This window comes from Arachis ipaensis, chromosome B2 (assembly GCF_059453495.1).
Source record: "Arachis ipaensis isolate K30076 ecotype BB chromosome B2, ASM5945349v1, whole genome shotgun sequence".
In the NCBI taxonomy this organism is placed as follows: Eukaryota; Viridiplantae; Streptophyta; class Magnoliopsida; order Fabales; family Fabaceae; genus Arachis; species Arachis ipaensis.
The window spans coordinates 97,751,978-97,774,309 of record NC_142437.1 but is presented as its reverse complement, the minus strand read 5'-3'; the positions used below and the strand labels follow the sequence as shown (position 1 = coordinate 97,774,309).

At 38.2% G+C, this 22,332-nt stretch overlaps 1 protein-coding gene and 2 non-coding genes across 3 annotated transcripts; 2 read left to right on the top strand and 1 right to left on the bottom strand.

Moving 5' to 3' along the window:
- The first annotated feature begins 1,003 nt into the window (after positions 1–1,003).
- Positions 1,004–1,641, top strand: LOC148574954 (protein FAR1-RELATED SEQUENCE 5-like). Its single transcript, XM_088505995.1, has 3 exons — positions 1,004–1,036; positions 1,127–1,455; positions 1,587–1,641. Exons 1-3 carry the CDS (start codon positions 1,004–1,006, stop codon positions 1,639–1,641), a joined length of 417 nt encoding a protein of 138 aa, XP_088362121.1.
- An 8,321-nt stretch (positions 1,642–9,962) lies between these two features.
- Positions 9,963–10,070, bottom strand: LOC148574953 (small nucleolar RNA R71). Its single transcript, XR_015906040.1, has one exon. It is a non-coding gene; the product is annotated as a small nucleolar RNA R71 (small nucleolar RNA).
- Positions 10,071–20,990: 10,920 nt separating this feature from the next.
- On the top strand, positions 20,991–21,098 carry LOC148574952 (small nucleolar RNA R71). Its single transcript, XR_015906143.1, has one exon. It is a non-coding gene; the product is annotated as a small nucleolar RNA R71 (small nucleolar RNA).
- The last annotated feature ends 1,234 nt before the right edge of the window (positions 21,099–22,332 follow it).

The window sequence follows — 22,332 nt, the reverse complement described above, 5'->3', positions numbered from 1 at the left end:
AATTCTACCCGCGGGTACCCGATCCTACCCGCAGGTTACAGAAAAGATACACTATTATTATATAACTTGATGATAATTTAAAATAGAACTAACTTTTATGTAAAAAAAAATATTAAATTATCAATTAATAATTTTTTTTAGGGGCCAAGAATCTTTTGCATTTAGTGAGAGGTCTTTGGTTCAACATCCACTTAAAACGTATTTTTATATAAGTATATAACATATACATATATAGAGTGCTGGTTGGTCGGGTAGGGTTGAGACTCAACCCGCACCCTACCCTACCCGCACAAGAACCCTACCCGCACCCTATCCTACCCGCTACGGATCGGATTGGTAACCTTACCCGACCGGGTGGAGTCGGGTTGGGTACCCATGGGTAGGGTACATATTGCCATTCCTAAATTGATACTACTTGTATTCTCATTTATACTTATATTGTACTATTTAGTGAACTGTCAATTTTGGCACTTTATTTATATGTATAACATTCGTGTAAAGTTTATGCTTTATGCAATCAATAAATTCATATGAATAACATCCATAATTATACGAAGTTAACATCCACATTAACATACATAATGGCACGAAATTAGCACCTAAAATTATAGTAGTGTGTTTTATTTGTTATACTCGATAGTGAAATTAGCCACTTTTGTATAGTTAACTATTAGGTAGAGTTTCATTTGTTTTTTTTTCTTTTTTTTTTCAGGTCATAAACCAAGCTATTGGTGACGAGGAGCTAGAGCCCAAGGAGGGAATGTGTTTCGGCATATTAGAAGATGCGCGTGCATATTATTACCGATATGCGGCTAGGACTGGTTTTGTCGTCAACATAAGAACCATCGGCTAAAAAACTAGAAACGGTCAGAGGGTAGTTGTTAATCGGGCTTTGCATTGTAACAGAGATGGGTACCGCACATCCCGTGTAAAGGTACCCAAGAGAAAGAAAATAGTGGCCTCAACAAACTGCAAAGTCCGTTGCTATTTGGCATTAGATAAGATGACAAGGCAATGGAGGATTTCTCGAGTAGAGGTATTCCACTCACACCTGCTTAATCCGAAGCTATCTGGAATGTTCTCAGTAAACCGTCAGCTAAGTATGCATGTGAAGGACTTGATATAGCAAAACGACCAAGCTGGCATTAGACTGAGTAAGACGTACCATTCACTAGCCAATGCCGTCGGTAGCCCTGCCAACCTCACCTTTACGGAGAAGGATGTTAGAAATTACATTAGTCATTACTTACGCATTTCTGGGGATGAGACGGATCCAAAAGAGTTACTTAGCCACTTCTCACCGATGAAGGAGCTCAATCCGAACTTTTTCTTTGAAATAGATGTGGATGAAAATCATAGCCTTAGAAATGTGTTCTGGGCTGATGCTCGGTGTAGAGCTGCATGGGAATATTTTGGTGATGTCGTGACGTTTGACACTACTTACAAGACTAATAGGTACCAAATTATTATTTTTTTGTTCGACTTAATTAGATTTTTTTAGCTAAGGTATTTGGATTTTACACCTACGTTACAGGTTTTTATATTTCCATTGTTTATGTACGACATGCCGTTCGAGTCTTTCGTAGGTGTCAACCACCATGGGATATCTACGCTTCTTGGGTGCACATTATTGCGGAATGAGGACACTCATACATTCCAATGACTTTTTTGTACTTGGTTGAAGTGCATGGGAAAGGCCCCATATGTATTATAACAGATCAATCCCTACAGATGTGTTCTGCTTCAGAGACCACATTACCAAACACATGCCATAGATGGTGCATATGGCATATCCTAAAGAAGATATCAAACAAGCTGGTAGGTTACTTTCGATCAGCTCAACACATGCATGAAGAGGATTGCATTTGAATCCAAATCTAAGGACTCATTTAAAAGAGATTGGCACAATTTTATTGAAGAGTATGACCTCCACAATTCTAGATGACTAAACAGTAGTATAATCTTCCAGTTTATTGCTGCCTCTGTGTGGCTTCTTTACAGATGTTATTTTATAGTCAATATGGATATTGCACTCATGGGTTAACTTACGCTATTTTTTTTCATTTTTTGTTTTCCTATTCATTGGCAGATATGTTTGCTAACCGACACATGTGGGTTCCAGTATTTTTCAAGGACGAATTCTGGGCTGGCATGAGGAGCACACAACGTAGTGAGAGCATGCATTCAGTTTTTGATAAATACTTAAACAGTAAGAGCTCTTTGTTGCAATTTGTTCGCCAATACCAAAACTATGTTATAGACAAGTGTAAGAACCCGTATTTTCACGTAAAACCGTTTTAATAAAATAATTTTAGTGCTCGGAATAGATTCAAAATTTAGAAGTTTTAATTTTAAAAAAATGTGAAATTTGATTTCAGTGAATTTTTCTGAGTTAGAAATGTATCTTTTTCGAAAAATTTCGGTAAAAATGTGTACTGGCGCTTAAGTCGGCAGTACCAGCTCTAGTCTGTCCAGTACTGCATATTTTGAAAATTTGATTTATTGTTTTGAAAGGATAAAAATAATTTAAAATTGAAAATTGGGCACTAATCTTAAAGGTTTTGGCCCAAAGGAAACAAAAACGCTAACAGGTTGGACCGGACCCAAGGTCCAATATATATGCTCATTCAATGAGCAATCAGCCCATTCCACTCTAAAACCAAGAGGGAAGGCGCAGCTTTGAGAGAGGGTAGAGGAGTGGGAATTTTACTATTCACCCCCTCCTTCAAAGTTCCATAACTTTTGATCCGGAGCTCCGATTGACGAGCCGTTTGCGGCCACGCGAAGCTCTTGACGAGCTCTTCCTTTTTATTTAAGTTTTTATGATAAGAACTCGAAGCTCACTCCCCAGTTCTCTCTTCTAATTTTCTGCACATTTTTTGTTATGGGTTTTGAGTAGATTTTGTGGTTTTGCTTGTTTAGGTGATCTATAGTAGCAGGTAATTGTTGGCTTTTACCCCTAATCTCGTTGGATAAGGTAAGGTTCCACTAAATCCTTGTGTTTAGTTATTTTGTATATCTTAGGTTTTGATTTTGGTATATATATGTGTTGTTAGTTTGAGCTTTGGTGTTTGTTGGAGTTGGTTGAGGCTTTGGATCAAGTTTGGTAGCTTCGTTTTGATGTTTGAAACGTTTTAGGAATCGACCAAGGTATGGTTTCAGTTTTCTTTATGTAATATGTAATATTTTTGGATACTTACGCTAGTTAACCTTAAGATAGGATTGAATTATGTATGTGGCATTTGAAATGTGAGGAAGATTTCATGAGTTGTGTATGTTAGAGTTTGATTATGATTGTTGATGAGAAAATTTATGATTGGTATTGTTGATGTGGATGGCTTGGTGTTGTAGTGGTGTTGTGTGGGAGGAATTGGAATAATAATGATAATGATGATATGATTTGATGATGATTGTCGGCATTTTAATGATTATGAAGGTTGATAATGAATGTGAGACTTATTGTTATTGGTGAGGGTTTGTTGATATGGTTGATGATTGATGTTGAATATTAATGTTGTTGGTAATTGGAGATGAGTATTTAAGGAGTTGATAAATTGAGATAGTAAATGTTGATATTGTTATGGTTGTTGAGAGTGGTTGGTGTTGTTGATGATTATTGATGATATTATTGTATGATGTGGAAATTGAGAAATGATGATTTTTGAGAATTGTTAATGATTGATGATGGGGTTTATTGATGTTGTTGGAAATGGTGGAATGGAATTTGATTAATGTGTTGATTTAAAAAAAATGAATGTATTGTTATGTATTTGATAATGGAAATTGATGAATGTGGTTGGTGGAGGAATGATTATAGTGTTATATATTTGATATTTAAGGTTGAGGATATTGAAGGGTGAATGAAAAATTTGGTATGAATGGTAGATTGTGACACAAAGGGTGAGTTATGAGGTAAATTGGAGTTGGTATGGTTTTGGTCTGATTTTGGTTGAAATATTTTGAAAGTTGAGGTTTGGCAAAATTCTGCATAATCTATTTTCTGGCAGCAGCTTCGGATGTATTTTGGGAACGATATAACCATCACAATTGAATGTGATTAAATTCTCTCGAATCTTTGTGATGTGTAGAAAAGTTCTGGAAAAATTGGTTAAAGTTTAACGGTTGGATTAGGAGATATAAATTTTTAAAGTTTGTTACTTAAAAACTAATTTTCTGCTGCTACATAATTAAACCAGCAACTTTCCAAGCCTATATCTCCCAATCCTGATCATAATTTTGAGTGGGACCAAAAGGACATTGAGACTTGGACTATTTTCTTGTTTGTGTCAAAATTTTAGACTATTATAAATTTTGTAGAAGGAGTTGTGCTCATTTTAAAAATAGAGCTCTTAGCTATTTTTACAGCAAAACTAGTTTTTAAAGGTAAACTTGTAATCAGAATAACTCTCTCCAGAAAAATAATTTTTCTATGAGACTTTGACTGAATTAAAGCTCTATGAGTCTAGTTTATTTCTGGAAAATTTCAGATACATCAAATGAAAATATGATTTTTGGTGGATTTTCTAAGAACAGGGTAGCTTGCTGTCTTGGTGCAGAGATTTCAAACTTAAAATAAGTTTTTGTAAGAGAAATAGTTTTCCTTTTTATTTTATTCAACTAAACTATTTCAACTGGATTCGAATCTATAGAATACTTCCGTTTTGAGTCTAGAGACAGAGAATTAGGCTTGTAAACTTCTGTAACACTATTTTAAGACTCTTGGACTTATTCTTGAGCATTGAGATATGGGAAAAGTCTTAGGAGAATTTATTTGAATTTTACTTTGAAAAGTAAGCAAACGGAGGTTTAGGTATCTTAGGTATTGCGGATGAGTTAGTTGAGAGAGAAGGAAGATTAGTGCATATGGTGATTGTCGAGAATGAATTGGGGAACTGATGAACTGTTGAGTTGGAATGGAAAAAATGAATTGAGGATCGTTGAAATGAGTCGAGGACTCGAAGAGAAATGATGATCTTGATGAATATTGAGAATTGATAATTGAAAGTGAATTGAGATGAGAAATGGTGATAACTGGTGATGATTTGTGGTCGATGACCAGTGGTTGAGATGGGTCGAAGACTCGGAGTTGTAATGATGAGTTTATTGGATTATATGAGAGTGTGCGGGGCCTATATCCCGGCGTAGCAGATTTCTCTGCTGCATGACGAATGGTTGTTGAGAGTGTACAGGGCCTATATCCCTGGCGTAGCGGATTTCTCTGCTGCATGACTTGTTGAATGTTGAGAGTGTGCGGGGCCTATATCTCGGCGTAGCAGATTGTTCTGCTGCATGATTTGTTGTGGTTATTTCCTTCTCTGCTGCATGAAGTTTGCGGGGCCTATATCCCTGGTGTAGTAGACTCCCTACTACGTGAGTGTGCAGGGCAATATATCTCTGGCATAGTAGAAGAGATGCTGCATGAGTGTGCAGGGCACTATATCTATCCCTGGCGTGGCAGAAAAGGCTACATCCGGGAGGATATGTCGGGTTGGCATTTACGGACCGACAAGTGATATCATGAGCCAATAGGATAGACATTCATCATATGCATCTCTTATGTGCTTGCTTGCTTTGACTACTTGGATTGCCTAATTGTATAATATGCCTGCTTGCTTCTTGAATTATTTGTTATATATGATTATTACCTATGTATTACTTGCTTGCATTAATTGTGATTGTCTGGTGCTGAGGAGGTTAGGTCGGCGTTGGCGATAGGATCGCACGGAGGTTAGGGTGGTGAAGGCTGTGGGATACAGCGGTGTGATTAGTATTAGTTATAACTCCCCTAAGTTTAAATAACCCCGGTTATGGTTTAAGTTCTTTATTTGTTTATTTCATTTAAGCTTGAAAATCCGTATGCGATGTGAAGTTCTAGGATTGCCTTCGGCGTCCCGGGGCCTTACATCTTACATTATTGGGCACTGTTACTGATGAGCGGATAATTTATACCCTTTTTGGCATTATTTTTACATAGTTATTTTAATTGCTTTTTATTATATTTTTATTAGTTTTTATTCAAAAATCTTATTTCTAGACTTTACTATGAGTTTGTGTGTTTTTTTGTGATTTCAGGTATTTTCAACTCAAAGTGGATTTTCTGGAGCTACAGAAGCCCAATTGGCGCGATCTCAAATGCGTTGGAAAGTAGAAATCCTGGGCTTTCCAGCAATATATAATAGTCCATGCTTTATTTGAGATTTGATAGCCCAAACTGGCGTCCAAAGCCAGCCTAAAACTTTTTGGCGTAAAACGCCCAAACTGGCACCAGAATTGGAGTTAAACGCCCAAACTGGCACCCAAGCTGGCGTTTAACTCCAGGAATAGCCTATGCATGAAAAATCTTCAATGATCAGCCCAAGCACACACCAAGTGGGCCCCGGAAGTGGATTTCTGCACTATCTGCACTTAGTTACTCATTTTCTATAAACCTAAGTTACTAGTTTAGTATAAATAGCACTTTTTACTATTGTATTAGGGGGCATAGGCGATCATAGACCATTGTTCACGTTTAGAGGCTGGCCATTCGGCCATGTCTAGACCTTTTTCACTTATGTATTTTCTACGGTGGAGTTTCTACACCTCATAGATTAAGGTGTGGAGTTCTACTGTTCTTCATGAATTAATGCAAGTATTATTGTTTTTCTTTCAATTCACGACTACTTCTTCTCCAAGATATACTCTCGTACTTAATTCAATTAAGTCAGAATGAAGGGGTGACCCGTGACAATCACCCACTATCTTCATTACTCGCTTAGCCAAGATCCGCGTGCCTGACAACCACAAGCGATCTACATGATGTTCAACGTAGTCATTGGACGACAGCCGGAGTATATTCTCTTGGGTTTCTAATCAACGATTCACATTGTCTCTCCTGACAACAGAGCATCTGAATCTGAGATTAGAACCTTCGTGGTATAGGCTAGAATCATTGGCAGTATTCCTAGGATCCGGAAAGTCTAAACCTTGTCTGTGGTATTCCGAGTAGGATCTGGGAAGGGATGACTGTAAAGAGCTTCAAACCTGCGAATGTTGGGCGCAAGTGACAGTGTGCAAAAGGATCAATGGATCCTATTCCGACGCTAGCGGAAACCGACAGATGATTAGCCATGCGGTAGCTGTACCTGGTATTTTTCATCCGAGACGAGAAATTCGACAATTGATTAGCCGTGCAGAAACTGTAGAGGACCATTTTCACTGAGAGAATCCTACAGCTTGCCATGGAAGGGAGCACGCATGGTTGGAAGAAGGCAATAGAAAAGCAGAGGTTCAGAAGCAACAAAGCATCTCCATACGCTTATCTGAAATTTCCACCAGTGAATTACATAAGTAACTTTATTTTATTTTATGTTTTATTTATATTTTAATTATCAAAACCTTATAACCATTTAAATCCGCCTGACTGAGATTTACAAGGATGACCATAGCTTGCTTCAAGCTGACAATCTCCGTGGGATCGACCCTTACTCACGTAAGGTTTATTACTTGGACGACCCAGTGTACTTGCTGGTTAGTTGCACCGGAGATGTGAAAAGTGTGAATCACAATTCTGTGCACCAAGTTTTTGGTGCCGTTGCCGGAGATTGTTCGAGTTTGGACAACTGACGGTTCATCTTGTTGCTTAGATTAGGTAATTTTATTTTATTTTTAAGTTTTTTATTTTTATTTTTGAAAAATTCACAAAAAAAAAAATATAATTTGTTCTTCAGAATTTTTAAGAATGAATTCTAGAGTTTCATGAGATATGTTGAATCCTGGTTGGCTGTTAAGCCATGTCTAATCTTTTGGACCGAGGTTTTCACTTATCTTTGCAAGAGCCTTTTTAGTTCCCATCAATTTGGCTGTTGTATGTAATGCTCTGCTAAAGCTTGGCTGGCCATTTGGCCATGTCTAATTCTTTTGGACCGAAGTTTTAGACTAACATTGCATGATTCCTGGAATTCTTATTAAAAATTTTGTATCTCTTTATTTTCTTTTTCCAAAATAATTTTCGAAAAATCAAAAAAAAAATAATAAAACCATAAAAACAAAAAATTTTATGTTTCTTGTTTAAGTGTAGTGTCAAATTTTAAGTTTGGTGTCAATTGCATGTTTTAATTTTTCTTTAATTTTTGAAAATTCATGCAAGTGTTCTTTTTTTATCTTCAAGTTGTTCTTAATGATTTTCTTTGTTGATCTTTAAATTTTCTTGTTTTGTGTCTTTTCTTGTTTTTCATATGCATTTTTGAATTATTAGTGTCTAAGTTTAAAAATTTTTAAGTTTGGTGTCTTGCATGTTTTTCTTTTCTTAAAAAAATTTTCAAAAACATGTTCTTGATGTTCATTATGATCTTCAAAGTGTTCTTGGTGTTCATCTTGACATTCAAAGTGTTCTTGCATGCATTATTTATTTTGATCTTAAATTTTTATGTCATGTGTCATTTTATTATTTTTCTCTTCCTTCATTAATTCAAAAAAATCAAAAATAATATCTTTCCCTTATTTCACTAATAAATTTCAAAATTTTGGTTTGATTTGGTCAAAAAGTTTTAAATTTTAGTTGTTTCTTGTTAGTCAAGTCAAAATTTCAAACTAAAAATTCTATCTTTTCAAATCTTTTCAAAATCAAATCTTTTTCATTTTTCTTTCATATTTTTCGAAAATTCTCCAAAAATAATTTTCAAAATCTTTTTCTCATTTTTATTTCATATTTTTTGAAATTATTGCTAACATTTAATGTTTTGAGTCAAAAAAATTTCAAGTTGTTGCTTGCCTATTAAGAAAGGTTTAATCTTTAAATTCTAGAATCATATCTTTTAGTTTCTTGTTAGTCAAGTAATCAACTTTAATTTCAAAAATCGAATCTTTTTAATTTCCTTTTCAATCTTTTTCAAAATATATTTCAAATCATATCTTTCAAAAATTTAATTTCAAAATCTTTTTCTAACTTCTTATCTTTTCAAAATTGATTTTCAAATCTTTTCAATTAACCACTTGATTTGTTTGTTTTAAATTTTAAAAGTTTACTATTTCTTATCTTTTTCAAAACCACCTAACTACTTTTCTCTCTCTCTAATTTTTGAAAACCCTCATCACTTTTTCAAAATTCTTTTTAATTAACTAATTGTTTTAAATTCTAATTTTATTTATTTCTTTTAATAATTTCGAATTCTAACCAATAATTAAAATAAAAACAAAAATATTTTTATTTTATTTTAAACCAATATTCGAATTTTCTCTCTCTCTCATATCTTTCTATTTATTTTATTTATTTACTAACACTTCTATTCTTCTTAAAATTCGAACCCTCTCCCTCTCTCTGTGTTCGAATTCTTCTCAGTCTACCTCTACCTCATTCTTCTATTCTTCTACTCACATAAAGGAATCTCTATACTGTGACATAGAGGATTCCTCTTCTTTTTCTGTTATCTTGTTTTTCATATGAGCAGGAACGAGGATAAGAACATTCTCGTTGAAGCTGATCCGGAACCTGAAAGGACTCTGAAGAGGAAGCTAAGATAAGCTAAAGCACAACACTCTGGAGAGGACCTGACAGAAATTTTCAAAAATAAAAAGAAGAGGACATGGCCGAACCCAATAACAATGGTGGAGATGCAAGGAAGATGCTTGGTGACTTTACTGCACCATCTTCTGACTTCTATGGAAGAAGCATCTCAATTCCTGCAATTGGAGCAAACAAATTTGAGCTTAAGCCTCAATTAGTTTCTCTAATGCAGCAGAATTGCAAGTTCTATGGACTTCCATTGGAAGATCCTCATCAGTTCTTAGCTGAATTCTTACAAATCTGTGACACTGTTAAGACCAATGGGGTTAATCCTGAGGTCTACAGACTTATGCTTTTCCCTTTTGCTGTAAGAGACAGAGTTAGGATATGGTTGGACTCACAACCTAAAGATAGCCTGAACTCTTGGGAAAAGTTAGTCAATGCCTTCTTGGCCAAATTCTTTCCACCTCAAAAGTTGAGTAAGCTTAGAGTGGAAGTCCAAACCTTCAGACAGAAGGAAGGTGAATCCCTCTATGAAGCTTGGGAAAGATACAAGCAATTGATCAGAAGGTGTCCTTCTGACATGCTTTCAGAATGGAGTATCCTATGTATATTCTATGATGGTCTGTCTGAACTGTCCAAGATGTCATTGGATCACTCTGCTGGTGGATCTCTTCATCTGAAGAAGACGCCTGCAGAAGCCCAGGAACTCATTGAAATGGTTGCAAATAACCAGTTCATGTACACTTCTGAAAGAAATCCTGTGAATAATGGGACAACTCAGAAGAAAGGAGTTCTTGAGATCGATACTCTGAATGTCATATTAGCTCAGAATAAAATATTGACTCAGCAAGTCAATATGATTTCTCAGAGTCTGACTGAAATGCAAGCTGCATCAGGCAATACTAAAGAAGCCTTCCCAGAAGGAGAAACTTATGACCTTGAGAATCCTGTAATGGAAGAGGTGAATTACATGGGAGAATCCTATGGAAACACCTATAATCCTTCATGGAAGAATCACCCTAATTTCTCATGGAAGGATCAACAGAAGCCTCAACAAGGCTTTAATAATAATAATAATGGTGGAAGAAATAGGTTTGGCAATAGCAAACCTTTTCCATCATCTTCTGAGCAACAGACAGAGAATTCTAAGCAGAGCCTCTCTGACTTAGCAACCATAGTGTCTGATCTATCTAAGATCACTCTCAGTTTCATGACTGAAACAAGATCCTCCATAAGAAATTTGGAGGCACAAGTGGGTCATCTGAGTAAAAGAGTGACTGAAACTCCTCCTAGTACTCTCCCAAGCAATACAGAAGAGAATCCAAAAAGAGAGTACAAGGCCATCAATATACCCCACACGACCAAACCTGGAGAGAGTCAAAAGGCAGTTATTTCCAATGAGGAAGACCACAATGGACGTCCACTGGCCACTAAGGAGTTCCCTATTGAGGAACCAAAAGAATCTGAGACTCATACAGAGACCATAGAGATTCCACTGAACTTACTGTTGCCATTCATGAGCTTTGATGAGTATTCTTCCTCTGAAGAGGATGAAGATATTATTGAAGAGCAAGTTGCTCAGTATCTAGGAGCAATCATGAAGTTGAATGCCAAAGTATTTGGTGATGAGACTTGGGAGGATGAACCTCCATTGCTCATCAATAAACTGAATGCTTTGGGGCAATTGAAATTACCTCAGAAGAAACCGGATCCCGAAATATTTTTAATACCTTGCACCATAGGCACCATGACCTTTGAGAAAGCTCTGTGTGACCTGGGGTCAGGTATAAATCTCATGCCACTCTCTGTAATGGAGAAACTAGGAATTTTTGAGGTACAAGCTGCTAAATTCTCATTAGAATTGGTAGACAAGTCAAGGAAACAGGCTTATGGAGTTGTAGAGGATGTCTTAGTAAAGGTTGAAGACCTGTACATCCCTGCTGACTTCATAATCCTAGACACTGGGAAGGATGAGGATGAATCCATTATCCTTGGAAGACCTTTCCTAGCCACAGCAAGAGCTATGATTGATGTGGGCAGAGGAGAGTTAGTCCTTCAATTGAATGAGGACTACCTTGTGTTTAAGCCTCAAGGATCTTCTACTGTAACCATGGAGAGGAAGCATGAAAATCTTCTCTCAATACAGAGTCAAACAGAGCCCCCACACTCAACTTCTAAGTTTGGTGTTGGGAGGTCACCATTAAACTCTGAGTCTTCGTGAAGCTCTCTAAGAGCTCACTGTCAAGCTATTGACATTAAAGAAGCGCTTATTGGGAGGCAACCCGATGTTATTTAATTATATTTATTTTTTTCCATTGTTATTTTATATTTTCTTTAGGTTGATGATCATGTGAAGTCACAAAAACAACTGCAGAATTAAAGCAGAATCAAAAATAGCATTAAAAACAGCACACCCTGGAGGACAGGCTTACTGGCATTTAAACGCCAGTAAGGATAGTAGAATGGGCATTTAACGCCTAGTCTGGCAGCATTCTGGGCGTTAAACGCCAGAATGGGTAGCATTCTGGGCGTTTAACGCTAGAAAAGGGTGTCTGCCGTCTGGCTGGCCTTAAACGCCAGAAATGGCAGACAGACTGGCGTTTAACGCCAAAAAAGGGTGTCTGGCTGGCGTTAAACTCCAGAAAGGGGCACCAGACTGGCGTTCAACGCTAGGAAAGGTAGCAGAGCTGGCGTTTAACGCCAGAATTGGCACACAGAGGGCATTTGAACGCCAGAAAGGTGCAGGGAGTAGAATTTCTTGACACCTCAGGATCTGTGGACCCACAGGATCCCACCTTCCCCACCTCTTCTTCTCTCCTTTTCACACCTTTCCATAACACTCTTCCCCAAATACCCTTGACCAATCACATCACTACCTCTTCCCCAAACACCATTCACCTACTAAATCTTACCCTCTTCCCCATAATCTCTTCACCACTCACATCCATCCATCATAAAACCCCACCTACCTCACCATTCAAATTCAAACCATTTCCCTCCCAAACCCACCCCTTCATAACCGAATTCCCTCTCTCCCTTCCCCTATAAATACCCCTCCTTACTACCTTTTATTTCACACATCTTACCCACTCCTACCCCCTTGGCCGAACCCAACACACACCTCCATCTCCTCTATTTCTTCTTCTTCTCCTCCTTTCTTTCTTCTTTTGCTCGAGGACGAGCAAACATTCTAAGTTTGGTGTGGAAAAAGCTTTGCTTTTTATTTTTCCATAACCATTAATGGCACCTAAGGCCGGAGAAACCTCTAGAAAGAGGAAAGAAAAGGCAATTGCTTCCACCTCTGAGTCATGGGAGATGGAGAGATTCATCTTAAAAGTCCATCAAGACCACTTTTATGAAGTTATGCCCAAAAGTGGACCGGGCTATCATGATCCATAGTATCATGATTGGAGAGGAAGTAGAAGTTCATGAGATCATATCTCTATAACTATACAAGGTGGCTGACAAGCCTTCCACTTTGGCAAGGTTAGCCTTCCCTCATCTCATCTGTCACCTATGCAATTCAGCTGGAGTTGTCATAGAGGAGGACATCCTCATTGAAGAGGACAAGCCCATCACTAAGAAAAGGATGGAGCAAACAAGAGAGCCCACTCATGGACCTCAACAAGAGCATGAGGAAATTCCTAAGATCCCTCAAGAGATGCACTTTTCTCCACACAATTATTGGGAGCAAATCAATACCTCCTTAGGAGAATTGAGTTCCAACATGGGGCAACTAAGGATGGAACACCAAGAGGATTCCATCATCCTCCATGAAATTAGAGAGGACCAGAAGGCCATGAGAGAGGAGCAACAAAGGCAAGGAAGAGACATAGAGGAGCTCAAGTACTCCATAAGATCTTCAAGAGGAAGAACTAGTCGCCATAACTAAGGTGGACCCGTTCTTTAATTTCCTTGTTCTTCTTTTTCTGTTTTTCGATTCCTATGCTTTATGTTTTATCTATGTTTGTGTCTTTATTGCATGATCATTAGTTTTTAGTGTCTATGTCTTAAAGCTATGAATGCCCTATGAATCCTTCACCTTTCTTAAAGGAAAAATGTTTTCTGAAAAAGAAAAAGAAGTACATGAATTTTGAATTACATCTTGAAAATAATCTAATTATTTTGATGTGGTAGAAATACTTTTTGTTTTCTGAATGAATGCTTGAACAGTGCATATTTTTGATATTGTTGTTCATGAATGTCAAAACTGTTGGCCCTTGAAAGAATAATGAAAAAGGAGAAATGTTGTTGATAATTTGAAAAATCATTAAATTAATTCTTGAAGCAAGAAAAAGCAGTGGAAAGCTTGCAGGAAAAAAAAGAAAGAAAGAAAAAGAAAAAGTGAGCAGAAAAAGCCAATAACCCTTTAAACCAAAAGGCAAGGGTAAAAAGGATCCAAGGCTTTGAGCATTAATGGATAGGAGGGCCCAAAGGAATAAAATCCTGGCCTAAGCGGCTAAACCAAGCTATCCCTAACCATGTGCTTGTGGCGTGAAGGTGTTAAGTGAAAAGCTTCAGATTGAGCGGCTAAAGTCGTGATCCAAAGCAAAAAGAGTATGCTTAAGAGCTCCGGGCACCTCTAACTGGGGACTCTAGCAAAGCTGAGTCACAATCTGAAAGGGTTCACCCAGTTATGTGTTTGTGACATTTTGTGTATCCGGTGGTAATACTGGAAAACAAAATGCTTAGGGTCACGACCAAGACTCATAAAGTAGCTGTGTTCAAGAATCAACATACTGAACTAAGAGAATCAATAACACTATCTGAATTCTGAGTTCCTATAGATGCCAATCATTCTGAACTTCAACGGATAAAGTGAGATGCTAAAACTGTTCAGAAGCAAAAAAGCCACTAGCCCCGCTGGTACGCGGAATCGTGATTACACTTTAATTATGTAAAATTCATTGCTCTTTCTTTCCCTGGAAATGGCGCCAAAAACATGATGCCAAGACCATGGTTCACAACTCCGTGTAACTAACCAGCAAGTACACTGGGTCGTCCAAGTAATACCTTACGTAAGTAAGGGTCGAATCCCACGGAGATTGTTGGTATGAAGCAAGCTATGGTCACCTTGCAAATCTCAGTTAGGCAGATATAAATTGATAATGGTGTTTTCGAATAATAATTAATAGAATAGGGATAGAAATACTTATGTAATTCATTGGTGAGAATTTCAGATAAGCGAATAGAGATGCTTTCGTTCCTCTGAACCTCTGCTTTCCTGCTATCTTCATCCAATCAGTCTTACTCCTTTCCATGGCTGGCTTTATGTGATACATCACCACTGTCAATGGCTACTTTCGGTCATCTCTCGGGAAAATGATCCAATGCCCTATCACGGCACGGCTAATCATCTGGAGGCATCACCCTTGTCAATGGCTTCATCTTATCCTCTCAGTGAAAATGGTCAATGCACCCTGTCACGGCATGGCTATTCATCTGTCGGTTCTCGATCATGCTGGAATAGGATTTACTATCCTTTTGCGTCTGTCACTAACGCCCCGCAATCGCGAGTTTGGAGCTCGTCACAGTCATTCATTCATTGAATCCTACTCGGAATACCACAGACAAGGTTTAGACCTTCCGGATTCTCTTGAATGCCGCCATCATTCTAGCTTACACCACGAAGATTCTGGTTAGGAGATCTAAGAGATACTCATTCAGTCTAAGGTAGAACGGAAGTGGTTGTTAGGCACGCGTTCATAGGGAATGATGATGATTGTCACGTTCATCACATTCAGATCGAAGTACGAATGAATATCTTAGAAGCAAAACAAGATGAATTGAATAGAAAATATTAGTACTTTGCATTAATCCTTGAGAAACAGCAGAGCTCCACACCTTAATCTATGGAGTGTAGAAACTCTACCGTTAAAAATACATAAGTGAAAGGTCCAGGCATGGCCGAGATGGCCAGCCCCCTAAAACATGATCACAGGATCAAAATACAATCCAGGATGTCAAATACAATAGTGAAATGTCCTATTTATAATAAACTAGCTACTAGGGTTTACAGAAGTAAGTAATTGATGCATAAATCCACTTCCGGGGCCCACTTGGTGTGTGCTTGGGCTGAGATTGAGTGTTGCACGTGTAGAGGTCCTTTCTGGAGTTGAACGCCAGCTTTTGTGCCAGTTTGGGCGTTCAACTCTGGTTTTGGCTCCTTTTCTGGCGCTGGACGCCAGATTTGGGCAGAAAGCTGGCGTTGAACGCCAGTTTATGTCATCTATTCTTGGCTAAAGTATAAACTATTATATATTTCTGGAAAGCCCTGGATGTCTACTTTCCAACGCAATTGGAAGCGCACCATTTCGAGTTCTGTAGCTCCAGAAAATCCACTTTGAGTGCAGGGAGGTCAGAATCCAACAGCATCAGCAGTCCTTCTTCAACCTCTGAATCTGATTTCTGCTCAAGTCCCTCAATTTCAACCAGAAAATACCTGAAATCACAGAAAAACACACAAACTCATAGTAAAGTCCAGAAATGTGAATTTAACATAAAAACTAATGAAAACATCCCTAAAAGTAACTAGATCCTTCTAAAAACATACTAAAAACAATGCCAAAAAGCGTATAAATTATCCGCTCATCACAACACCAAACTTAAATTGTTGCTTGTCCCCAAGCAACTGAAAATCAAGTAGGATAAAAAGAAGAGAATATACTATAAATTCCAAACTATCAATGAAACATAGCTCCAATCAAATGAGCGGGACTTATAGCTTTTTGCCTCTTGAATAGTTTTGGCATCTCACTTTATCCATTGAGGTTCAGAATGATTGGCTTCTATAGGAACTCAGAGTTCAGATAGTGTTATTGATTCTCCTAGTTCAGTATGATGATTCTTGAACACAGCTTCTTTATGAGTCTTGGCCGTGGCCCTAAGCACTTTGTTTTCCAGTATTACCACCGAATACATAAATGCCACAGACACATAATTGGGTGAACCTTTTCAGATTGTGACTCAGCTTTGCTAAAGTCCCCAATTAGAGGTGTCCAGGGTTCTTAAGCACACTCTTTTTTTTTTGCTTTGGACCTTGACTTTAACCGCTCAGTCTCAAGTTTTCACTTGACACCTACACGCCACAAGCACATGGTTAGGGACAGCTTGGTTTAGCCGCTTAGACCAGGATTTTATTCCTTTAGGCCCTCCTATCCACTGATGCTCAAAGCCTTGGGATCCTTTTTATTTGCCCTTGCCTTTTGGTTTTAAGGGTTATTGGCTTTTTGCTCTTGCCTCTTGGTTTTAAGAGCTTTTGGCTTTTTCTGCTTGCTTTTTCTTTCTATTTTTTTTTTTCGCCTATTTTTTTTTCTGCACGCTTTGTTCTTTGCTGCTTTTTCTTGCTTCAAGAATCATTTTTATGATTTTTCAGATTATCAAATAACATGTCTCCTAGTCATCATTCTTTCAAGAGCCAATATATTTAACATTCTTAAACAACAACTTCAAAAGACATATGCACTGTTCAAGCATACATTCAGAAAACAAGAAGCATTGTCACCACATCAATATAATTAAACTAAGTTCAAGGATAAATTCGAAACTCATGTACTTCTTGTTCTTTTGAATTAAAACAGTTTTCATTTAAGAGAAGTGATGGATTCATAGGACATTCATAACTTTAAGACATAGTTACTAACTACTAATGATCATGTAATGAAGACACAAACATAGATAAGCACATAACATAGAAAACGAAAAACAGAAGAAATAAGAACAAGGAATGAATCCACCTTAGTGATGGTGGCGTTTCCTTCTTGAGGAACCAATGATGTCCTTGAGCTCTTCTATGTCTCTTCCTTGTCTTTGTTGCTCCTCCCTCATTGCTTTTTGATCTTCTCTTATTTCATGAAGCATGATGGAGTGCTCTTGATGTTCCACCCTTAGTTGTCCCATATTGGAACTTAATTCTCCTAGGGAGGTGTTGATTTTCTCCCAATAGTTTTGTGGAGGAAAATGCATTTGAGGCATCTCCGGGATCTCATGGTGATGAGCTTCATACGCCTCTTGAGCTCCATGAATGGGCTCTCTTGCTTGCTCCATCTTTTTCTTAGTGATGGGCTTGTCCTCTTTGATGAGGATATCTCCCTCTATGTCAATCCCAGCCGAATTGCATAGGTGGCAAATGAGGTGAGGAAAGGCTAACCTTGCCATAGTGGAGGACTTGTCAGCCACCTTGTAGAGTTCTTGAGGTATAATCTCATGAACTTCCACCTCTTCTCCAATCATGATGCTGTGGATCATGATGGCCCGGTCTATAGTAACTTCAGACCGGTTGCTAGTGGGAATGATTGAGCATTGAATGAACTCCAACCATCCTCTAGCTACAGGCTTGAGGTCCAATCTTCTTAGTTGAACCGGCTTGCCTTTAGAGTCAATCTTCCATTGAGCTCCTTCTACACATATGTCCATAAGGACTTGGTCCAACCTTTGATCAAAGTTGACTCTCCTTGTGTAGGGGCGTGCGTTCTCTTCCATGTTTGGCAAGTTGAACGCCAACCTCACATTTTCCGGACTAAAATTCAAGTATTTCCCCCGAACCATTGTAACATAGTTCTTTGGATCCGGGTTCTTACTTTGATCATGGTTCTTGGTGATCCATGCATTAGCATAGAACTCTTGAACCATTAGGATGCCGACTTGTTGGATGGGATTTGTTAGAACTTCCCAACCTCTTCTTTGAATTTCCTGTCGGATCTCCGGATACTCATTTCTTTTGAGTTTGAAAGGGACCTCAGGGATCACCTTCTTCTTGGCCACAACATCATAGAAGTGGTCTTGATGGGCTTTGGAGATGAACCTTTCCATCTCCCATGACTCGGATGTGGAAGCTTTTGTCTTCCCTTTCCCTTTTCTAGAGGATTCTCCGGTCTTAGGTGCCATCAATGGTAATGGAAAAACAAAAAGCTTATGCTTTTACCACACCAAACTTAGAATATTGCTCGCCCTCGAGCAATAAAAGAAAGAATAAATGAAGAAGAAGAAGAAATGGAGGAGAGGGAGAGTGGGAAGTGTTTCGGCCAAGAAGGGTGTAGAGGGGTGTGTTGTGTGAATTTGATGAAGAATGGAGGGCTTTATATAGGGAGGAGAGGTGGGGAAAGGTTTCGGCCATATGGGTGGGTTTGGGTGGGAAATTGGTTTTGAATTTTCAAGGTAGGTGGAGTTTATGAGGTAGGTTTATGGGGAAGAGTGGATGGATGTGAGTGGTGAAGAAGTGATGGGGAAGAGAGATTGAGGTGATTGGTGAAGGATTTTTGGGGAAGAGTGTTTATGGGGTTGTGTGAAAGAGAGTGGTGAGAAGAAGTGAGTGGAGGTAGGTGGGGATCCTGTGGGGTCCACAGATCCTGAGGTGATCCTGTGGGGTCCACAGATCCTGGGGTGTTAAGGATTTGCATCCCTGCACCAATTAGGCATGCAAAATGCCTTTGCACACAACTCTGGGCGTTCAGCGCCAGGTTGGTGTCCATTTTGGGCGTTCAACGCCCATTTGTGTGCCATTTCTGGCGTTGAACGCCAGAACCATGCCTGTTCTAGTGTTCAGCGCCCAGAAGCTGCCCATTTTGGGCGTTCAGCGCCAGAACCATGCTCTGTTCTGGCGCTGAACGCCAGACAGATGCTCTTCCTGGGTGTGATTTTTCTTCTGCTGTTTTTGATTCTGTTTTCAATTTTTCTATTTATTTTGTGACTCCACATGATCATGAACCTATAAAGACATGAAAAACAATGAAAATAAAAATTAGATAAATAAACATTGGGTTGCCTCCCAACAAGCGTTTCTTTAATGTCAATAGCTTGACAGTGGGCTCTTCATGGAGCCTCACAGGTGTGCAGAGCTTTTTTGAGACTCCCCAACACCAAACTTAGAGTTTGGATATGAGAGTTCAACACCAAACTTAGAATTTGGTTGTGGCCTCCCAACACCAAACTTAGAGTTTGACTGTGGGGGCTTTGGTTGACTCTGCTTTGAGAGAAGCTTTTCATGCTTCCTCTCCATGGTTGCAGAGAGAGATCCTTGAGTTTTAAACACAAGGGAGTCCTCATTCATTTGGAGGACTAATTCTCCTCTGTCAACATCAATCACAGCTCTTGCTGTGGCCAGGAAAGGTCTTCCTAGGATAATGGATTCATCCTCTTCCTTTCCAGTATCCAGGACTATGAAATCAGCAGGGATGTAAAGGCCCTCAACCTTTACTAACACGTCCTCTACTTGTCCATAAGCCTGTTTTCTTGAATTGTCTGCCATCTCTAATGAGATTTTAGCAGCTTGCACCCCATAGATTCCCAGTTTCTCTATTACAGAGAGGGGCATGAGGTTTATTCCTGAACCAAGGTCACACAGAGCCTTAAAAATCATGGTGCCTATGGTACAAGGTATTATGAACTTTCCAGGATCCTGTCTCTTCTGAGGCAATGTCAGTTGATCCAGATCACTTAGTTCATTGATGAACAAGGGAGGTTCAACTTCCCAAGTATCAATGCCAAATAATTTGGCATTCAGCTTCATGATTACACCAAGAAACTTGGCAGTTTGCTCTTCAGTAACATCCTCATTCTCTTCAGAAGAGGAATACTCATCAGAGCTCATGAAGGGCATAAGGAGGCTTAATGGAATATCTATGGTCTCTAAATGAGCCTCAGAGTCCTTTGGTTCCTCAGAGGGAAGCTCCTTATTGATCACTGGACGTCCCAGGAGGTCTTCCTCCTTGGGATTCACGTCCTCTCCTTCCCTTACAGGTTCGGCCATTTTGGTTATGTCAATGGCCTTGCACTATCCTTTTGGATTCTCTTCTGTATTGCTTGGGAGAGTACTAGGAGGGATTTCAGTGATCCTTTTACTCAGCTGGCCTACTTGTGCTTCCAGATTTCTAATGGAAGATCTTGTTTCATTCATGAAACTTACAGTGGCCTTAGATAGATCAGAGACTAGGTTTGTTAAATTAGGAGTATTTTGTTCGGAGTTCTCTGTCTGTTGCTGAGTGGATGATGGAAAAGGTTTATTATTGTTAAACCTGTTTCTTCCACCATTATTAAAGCCTTGTTGAGGCTTTTGATCCTTCCATGAGAAATTTGGATGATTTCTCCATGATGAGTTATAGGTGTTTCCATAAGGTTCACCTAAGTAATTTACCTCTGCTATTGCAGGGTTCTCAGGATCATAAGCTTCTTCTTCAGAAGATGCCTCTTGAGTATTGTTGGATGCAGCTCACATTCCATTCAGACTCTGAGAAATCATATTGACTTGCTGAGTCAATATTTTGTTCTGAGCCAATATGGCATTTAGAGTATCAACCTCAAGAACTCCCTTCTTCATAGGCGTCCCATTATTCATAGGATTCCTTTCAGAAGTGTACATGAACTGGTTATTTGCAACCATGTCAATGAGTTCTTGAGCTTCCACAGGCATTTTCTTTAGGTGAATGGATCCACCTGCAGAGGTATCCAATGACATCTTTGATAATTTAGATAAACCATCATAGAATATATCCAGGATGGTCCATTCTGAAAGCATGTCAGAAGGATACTTTTTGGTCAACTGTTTGTATCTTTCCCAAGCTTCATAGAGGGATTCACCATCTTTTTGTTTGAAGGTTTGAACATCCACTCTAAGCTTGCTCAGCTTTTGAGGAGGAAAGAACTTGGCTAAGAAAGCCGTGACCAGCTTATCCCAAGAGTTCAGGCTATCTCTGGGTTTAGAGTCCAACCAGATTCTAGCTCTGTCTCTTACAGCAAATGGGAAAAGCATGAGCCTGTAGACTTCAGGATCTACTCCATTAGTCTTAACAGTATCACAGATCTGCAAGAATTCAGTTAAGAACTGAAAAGGATCTTCAGATGGAAGTCCATGAAACTTGCAGTTCTGCTGCATCAGAGAAACTAGCTGAGGTTTCAGCTCAAAATTGTTTGCTCCAATGGTAGGAATGGAGATGCTTCTTCCATGTAAATTGGAATTGGGTGCAGTAAAGTCACCAAGCATTCTCCTTGCATTATTATTATTTTCGGCTGCCATTTCCTCTTCTTGTTCGAAAATTCCTGACAGGTGCTTGCTGGATAGTTGTAATTTAGCTTCTCTTAATTTTCTCTTCAGAGTCCTTTCAGGTTCTGGATCTGCCTTAACAAGAATATTCTTGTCCTTGCTCCTGCTCATATGACAAAGAAGAGGGCACAGAAAAATAATAATAATAATAGAGATCTCTTTTTTTTTTGAGTAAGGGAGAGATGTTAGTAGATGAATAAACAAATAGAAGGAGATGAGAGAGAAGAAAATTTTTGAAAATTATTTTTGAAAAAGAGTTAGTGATTTTTGAAAAAAGTTTTTGAAAAATGTTAGAATTTTTTTCGAAAATTTTTAAAATCAAAAATAAAAATAATTAGTTAATAAAAAAGAAATTTTTGAAAAAGAGGGAAGATATTTTCGAAAATTAGAGAGAGAGAGAGTTAGTTGGGTAGTTTTGAAAAAGATAAGAAACAAACAAAAAGTTAGTTAGTTAGTTGAAACAATTTTGAAAATCAATTTTGAAAAGATAAGAAGATAAGAAGTTAGAAAAGATATTTTGAAATCAAATTTTTGAAAAAGATAAGATAAGAAGATATTTTTGAAAAGATATGATTGAAATTAGTTTTGAAAAAGATTTGATTTTTAAAATCTCAATTAATGACTTGATTCACAAGAAATCACAAGATATGATTCTAGAACTTAAAGTTTGAATCTTTCTTAACAAGCAAGTAACAAACTTGAAATTTTTGAATCAAAACATTAATTGTTATTGTTATTTTTGAAAATTTGGTATAAAAATAAGAAAAATATTTTTGAAAAATATTTTTGGAATTTTCGAAAATAACTAAGA

Coding starts and splice junctions, on each gene's coding strand:
- LOC148574954 (XM_088505995.1), top strand. CDS start 1,004: ATGACAAGGCAATGGAGGATTTCTCGAGTAGAG. Junction 1,037..1,126: donor GGAGGATTTCTCGAGTAGAG/GTATTCCACTCA, acceptor GACTTGATATAG/CAAAACGACCAAGCTGGCAT. Junction 1,456..1,586: donor ACTACTTACAAGACTAATAG/GTACCAAATTAT, acceptor AGTCTTTCGTAG/GTGTCAACCACCATGGGATA.